Source organism: Helianthus annuus, chromosome 12, assembly GCF_002127325.2.
Source record: "Helianthus annuus cultivar XRQ/B chromosome 12, HanXRQr2.0-SUNRISE, whole genome shotgun sequence".
Lineage (NCBI taxonomy): Eukaryota > Viridiplantae > Streptophyta > Magnoliopsida > Asterales > Asteraceae > Helianthus > Helianthus annuus.
The window spans coordinates 104042747-104049910 of record NC_035444.2 but is presented as its reverse complement, the minus strand read 5'-3'; the positions used below and the strand labels follow the sequence as shown (position 1 = coordinate 104049910).

The following is a 7164-nucleotide window of genomic DNA, read 5'->3' as shown; positions in this document are numbered from 1 at the left end:
ATTAACGTTAGAGCATCAAAAGAACCGCCCCAACAAGCGCTCATTTTCCCATCTGAAAAAAGGCAATGAGAGCATACCAGGAGGGGACTCACAACACATGGCACTATCACTTATATGCTCAACGTCAAGACCAATAAACCATGAACCAACTGACACGTCTTCATTCGCATATTTGTGCAAAATAAGCCTAAATATAATATGATGAGGATGTTGAGATTCATGGAGTCACAAAAACAACCAAGGAACTTAATATTAGCTTGCATACGAGATCAAAGCAACATAAAATTATATAAAACTTCCACATTTTAAAAAAATGCAAAAAGCAAAAGAAACACATGAAAAATTGAAATAAAAAAAGATTACGTTTGATTTTTAAAAACTGCACTTACCTGTTGGCGGAGATGTATGCAGCAAGATCATTTGAAATTGCGTAAATCCCCCCAGCTGCATGCCTAAAATACTTATTTCCTTCCTTTCCAAACTTCCAGTATTCAGGTTCATAGTATTTGGCATTCCTAAGTGACATAATATATTAGAACATGACAGTCAAATTCAGTAGGCTGGAAGAGTGACATAATGAAATGCAAGTGTTTCCTAGAATTTACTTCTGCGAAAGAACGGGCGTGGATTTCATACATCCTACATAAACCCTTGGTTTTGACATATGTCGTCGAAGAGTTGTAGCTAACATGCCTACAACAAGAAGAATCAACTAGTCATCATTGTCATAACAGGAAAATAACGCAAAACACTTTACAAGAATGTAAATGTTGCAAACATCATGAAATGAGAATTTTTGCAATTTTCATAGGTAGCAGACATCATACCAGGATTGACATGAATATCATCATCCATCTTCACATAGAACTTCGCATCCCATTTGGCGAATGCTGTGGAAAAGAAGATCTGCGTTTTAGCAGTCAACTCATGATACCCTTCAACATGATCCTGTTATGATGATAAGGTTAGATTATTTCAAGTTTGGAATCAAGACACACAAGTATAACTCGTATCATGTTTTTAATCTTACAAGTATAAATAAATCTTTATATTGAGCTTCCTCTGAGTCAATGGCTTGATCTAGAATGCTATTAGATGTTGTGCTGTAAAAGAAAACCATAAATGAGTTGGATTTAGGAAAAATTGATGAAAAATGTTATTAGATGTTGCTCTCCTTGTAGGGGCAAGCCAGACAATATTGGTTGTACAAGTGGTCGGATGTTACAAGGATTACCAAAACTTGTCTGATCCCTAACCCATTGCCATGTTGAGATGATAGGTCTACTTAGCAACCAAATTTTATCAATTGGAAACCCCTTAATCTAGAAAAAAATTGGAAAATTGGTTTTTAATAAACCAACCTTTGCCCCATTGGTAAATAATAATCCTACCTACAGATTTGGTAATTAATAATCCTATGTTTCAATATGTTGGTACTCAATGGACCTCCGTTAGTTTTTTTTAACTGAAGTTAGTTTTTAAGTTTTATTTATTACACAAACAGTCCCTGTAGTTATAATTTACTAGTTTTAAGTTTTATTTATTACACAAACAGTCCCTGTAGTTATAAAAAAAACATAAAAATAAAAAAAATTAAAAAATCAAAAAAATCATAAAAATTCTAAAAAAATCAAAAAAATCATAAAAAATCATAAAAATTCTAAAAATATCAAAAAAATTCTAAAAAAATCAAAAAAATCATAAAAACCGTTTCGAACTGTACCGTTTCGACGCGAACCGTTTCGAACCGTACCGTTTCGACCCGGACCGTTTCGACCCGTACCGTTTCGACGCGTACCGTTTCGACCCGTACCGTTTCGACGCGTACCGTTTCGACCCGAACCGTTTTCAACCCGGACCGTTTCGACCCAGACCGTTTTCGACCCGGACCGTTTCGAAAACGGTGGTGGTGGTGGTGGTGGCGGTGCTGTGGTGGTGGTGGTGGTGGTGGTGGCGGTGCGGTGGTGGTGGTGGTGGTGGCGGTGCTATGGTGGTGGCGGTGCTGTGGTGTTGGTGGTGGCGGTGGCGGTGGCGGTGGCGGTGCTGTGGTGGTGGTGGTGGTGGTGGTGGTGCTGTGGTGGCGGTGGTGGTGGCGGTGGCGGTGGCGGTGCTGTGGTGGTGGTGGTGGTGGTGGCGGTGCGGTGGTGGTGGTGGTGGTGGTGGCGGTGCTGTGGTGGTGGTGGTGGGTCGAAACGGTCCGGGTCGAAAACGGTTCTGGTCGAAACGGTACGCGTCGAAACGGTACGGGTCGAAACGGTACGGGTCGAAACGGTCCGGGTCGAAACGGTACGCGTCGAAACTGTTCGCGTCGAAACCGTACGGGTCGAAACGGTTTTTTATGATTTTTTTTTATTTTTTTAGATTTTTTTTATTTTTATAGAATTTTTATGATTTTTTATGATTTTTTTGATTTTTTTAGAATTTTTTTGATTTTTTTAGAATTTTTATGATTTTTTGAATTTTTTTGATTTTTTAGATTTTTTTTATTTTTATGATTTTTTTATAACTACAGGGACTGTTTGTGTAATAAATAAAACTTAAAACTAGTAAATTATAACTACAGGGACTGTTTGTGTAATAAATAAAACTTAAAAACTAACTTCAGTTAAAAAAAAACTAACGGAGGTCCATTGAGTACCAACATATTGAAACGTAGGATTATTAATTACCAAATATGTAGGTAGGATTATTATTTACCAATGGGGCAAAGGTTGGTTTATTAAAAACCAATTTTCCAAAAAAATTCTTGTATGTTTGTAAAATTTGAAAGCAGATAGTCGAATATGTATTCCTTTAAATAAACAATGTAACCAAATAACAAGGTAAAATAACCTGCTAAGTGACCAATTGTTTTACAACTTAAAACTCTTTCATGTTCGTGTTCATGTTTTGATTTAAGAACCATAGACCGGTATATTTGGTATATTGGTTAACCTACGAAACCACATTTTGATCTTGTTAACATATCATGACCACTCGTAGATGAGACAAGTTGTTGCAACCAATTATCACTATCGTTGATCCAAATCACTATACCTTATTGGGACAACACCACAACTCCAACCTAGAAGGATAGAGTAAAACCCCGTTCCCGCATGGAAGGAATGTGATAATGAGTATAAGTTAGAGAGTATATCACAACCCATCGGCCCATCTTACATACCCCCACCCCCATGGCTCACAAAAAAAAAAAAAAATAGAAAAGGAAAGTAAATGCTCATGGCATTGTAGCCTAGTGCATCTTGTGGGTGGGATAAGACTTAGGGATCATGAGGTCTTAGGTTCTCACAAGAGGTTTTTTCTCAGATTTATTGAGTTTTCTCCTGAATTGGTCTATAGACATTATATCCGTCAATGATCCAAATTTGTCGCTCAAAAAAAAGGAAAGGAAAGGAAATAGATCAAGATATAGGAATTAGGAAACCGAAAAAAGAAAGAAGAAATGACCTGTGACCAATCACGAAACGGATAACAATACCCTTTTCTTCCTCAAGTTTAAGTAGCATTTTACCTGATCAAACAACATAAAGTTTTATCTGTTTTAGAAAAGGGAAAAAATAGACACGAAGAAAAATATGTATGAACAAGTACATGAACAATACCCGTAGGCATCCATGTTTCTCTAACTGAATCTCGTCTCCTTCTACTACTAAAAGCAGTGTATATCCCAATAACCAAAAACACTTTTTTCCTTTTCTCACTCTTGTCTTCGTCAATCATGTGAGAATGCGAGTCATTGCTGTTTACCGCCTCAGATGAACTTTGATTGCTAGGGACTTCCACTCTTAGCGTTAGCTCAGAAAGTGAGTTTCCAAATGACCTGATACATCTCCAAGAATGAAACAAATTATACTTCAAAGTTCACACATAAACTTTTATATTTGAAAATTTTCGGTTTTATTATTTCTAACTTTTACCTATTGGGTATGATTTAATCCTAACTTAGAAAATGTTTACAATCTCAACTTTCAACGTATATTCCTCAACAATCACATACTAACCGAAAGTCAACCACATTAATCTTTTTAATGACGTGAGCTACTTATGTGCCAAACTAAATTTTAAAAATCACAACTTTGTCACCACCACCACTTGCCATATCTCTCTCTCTCACACAACCTTGTCAGTACCCTGTCACCATCTGTCATCTCTCTCTCTCTATCTCTATCTCTCTGTCTCTAAAAGTTTTATGTCTAATTTACTTTATTAAATCAGGTGTAGGTTATATAATAAAAATCATCATATTAACTAAAAACAAAAATATAAAAATTATAAATATGAGTGTAATATATTTTTTAAGGTGTATCATATGTGTTTAATGGTCCATAAATCATATATTAGTGAATATTAATATCTCACGTCCATTTTTAGTTGCACTAGTTATTTTTATTAAGTCTTGTTAAAAACACATTACTTTTAAATAGAAATTGATTTTATCTAAGTCATCAGCATGAAATTTATATGGCTCTTAATGGGGGTAATCTTTTCTTGATGGAGACATTGTGAAGAAAGTTGCATGTATGATTTGATTTCAAGACGATAAGAGCTCCCAAATGGGGACATCAATGGCCATCGGTGAGGCCAATATAGCCATCCCTAGAGGATGCTTGAATTGGGGTGGAGTGGGGTGGGATAGGTTACAATATTTATTTTTTAATGTTTTTTTTGTTTACTTTTTTTTAAGTTATTCGAAAAATAAGTACAAATAGATGATGACAAAATATTACGTGTAATCAATTTGTATGCATTTATCAAAAATTGCATTCTTTGTTAGGTATTTTTAAAATTTGTAAACTAAACACATTAAGATTTCGTGTGGAAGATAAGTTAAAACATTAAATGTTAGCTCTATATAATTAAAACACATCGATGTTGTCTTTTATAAACAAATATACATTAAATGTGTTATTATGAAAATTAAAATTAATTCAAAGTTGATCTTAGGTAACTAAAAAAGATTAATTAAAAAAATTAAATGTTAGTTCAAAAAGCTAAAACACATTAAATGCTCTCAAAAAAAAAAAAAAAAAAAAAAAAAAAAAAAAAAGAAAGAAAGAAAGAAAGAAAGAAAGAAACACACACATTTTACTTTAAAACAAATTAATTAGTTAATATTTAATCCTCTTTGGCTCGTAGCCCGGTGATAAAAGGGAAAAAACACTTTGAAGAAAAGACACTGGTTTAAACTTGGGTAAACCGTAGTTTAAAAAAAAGTTGTATTTTATAAGCCTATTCAAACAAAAAAGTCAATCCTTAGAAATTAATATAAAAGATTAGTATTACATAACTAAAACACATTAAATGTTTTCTCTTAAGAATTAAACAACTAAAACACATTAAATGTTTTAAGAATAAAACACATTAAATGTTTCTTGAAAAAATAAATATAATAAAAAGTTGTTCCTTATATACTATATAACATTGAAGGTTAATTTTTTTTTTTGGGAACGAAGATTTTCTTTTATTAGGCTACTGCAATTCTCAAATTGAAAAGTCTCGTTGTCCCATTATGTTCAAACTATGTTATCTTAACCGGGCTCACGCTGACGCCAGAGATTGACTTAGACATTCCCCCAGAAAATCATACCACCGACTGTCACTTAGCAGACGTTGTGCCACCAATAACCGGAATACATTAAATGTTGTTTCTTAAGAGTAAAATACATTAACTTTCTATTGAAAATTAGTTTATATTTAGAAAAATAAAATATATTAAATGTTAGTTTAAAAAACTTAAATACACTATAAGTTTATTTTTCCTACGACATCCCGCAAATACATAGACAAATTTTCACATTTTATATTGATTTACAAGTATTTCTTAGGTATTCACATGCCTAAATGAATATAACACATTCATTGACTGTGCTAAATGGGTTGTGGTCATAGGACTAGTCAAATATATGTATTTGTGGGTTGACACAAACACTTAGTTTTTTTGAATATTAGTGTTATTAAAGTACAAATTGACAATCAAAAATGCAAATGTACATAAGACAAATATATTTAATCTGTGAAACATGACACTAACTTCTCTTTTATCTTTTAAATTTAGAAGTAAAATACACAATATCTTTAGATTAGGCATAAAATACATTTTTCTTAAACTTTTTTAAAACACAGTTTAGTTAAATTAATTTGACTCACATACTTAATAATCAAATAGTATACACCACGTTCTTAACACAAGAACAAATAGATTAAGCAATATGAACTAAAATACTCACTTGATTGCTTCTTGGGTTTTATAAACTTCTGAAAGTATAACATCATCCTGCACCAAACCGATCAAGAGGACATCAACATTTGATAAACCCGGAAAGGATTTAATAGCTTACAATGAACAAAAACCTTGTTTGTGATGCAATCAATTTTCTTCTCTTGTTCATTCCGTCTTATATCGGAATCGAGTGGAACCCATACCCTAAAATCAATCGAATTACAAAAACACAATGATGAAGTAAATCAAATTATAAAACCCATTCCCATATATGTGTTTTGGTTGAGAAATACAAACCGGTTTGTAAAGAAGATGCCGAGAACAAAAGTGAAGATGCTGCAAATGATAATCCATATAGGTGATACTTTCCTCCCACTGTTTTTGTTGTTCTTCATCTTCTCTTCTTTTGTTGGCACGTAACTAACAAAAGAGAGAGACGATATTATCACATTACATGTGTGTATGTATATATATATGAGAGGGGTAATGTAAATATGTTGCACAAATCTCTCGCATTAATTATATTAACCTAATCTATCCTATTATTTATTATATATAATAAAAATAATATATAATATATACATTTAGAATGATTTGGAAATTGTGTATTGAAAAGTGTCTATTTTTATTGTTTAATTATTATTAGAGTAAATTGCTATTTTCGTCCTCGAGGTTTCTTAAAATTTACCATTTTAGTTTAAATAGTTTTTTTCTCATCTGGGTCCCTGACTTTTCTCTTTTGTTGCCATTTTTATCACATTGCCTAACTTCGTCCAAAAACCCCATTTTTAACCAGGAGTATTTTAGGATTTTCAATTTAAATCTTTCAAATTGACATGTTGATCCATTTTTATATTGAAAATGTTGGTGCATACGTTTGTCGACTTCGTCTTGTATCGAGTCTTGTAATAGAAATGTTAGATCAGGGCACGTTGTACGAGAAA

At 32.9% G+C, this 7164-nt stretch overlaps 1 protein-coding gene across 1 annotated transcript; it reads right to left on the bottom strand.

The window, feature by feature from the left end:
* Positions 1-285: 285 nt before the first annotated feature.
* LOC110897066 (beta-1,3-galactosyltransferase 7) lies at positions 286-6639 on the bottom strand. The gene is made up of 10 exons (XM_035981346.1): positions 6518-6639; positions 6352-6424; positions 6228-6274; positions 3603-3820; positions 3448-3511; positions 1031-1103; positions 828-948; positions 606-693; positions 390-515; positions 286-295 (listed from the first exon to the last, which is right to left on the bottom strand). Exons 1-10 carry the CDS (start codon positions 6613-6615, stop codon positions 286-288), a joined length of 918 nt encoding a protein of 305 aa, XP_035837239.1. The 5' UTR covers positions 6616-6639.
* Between the last annotated feature and the right edge of the window lie 525 nt (positions 6640-7164).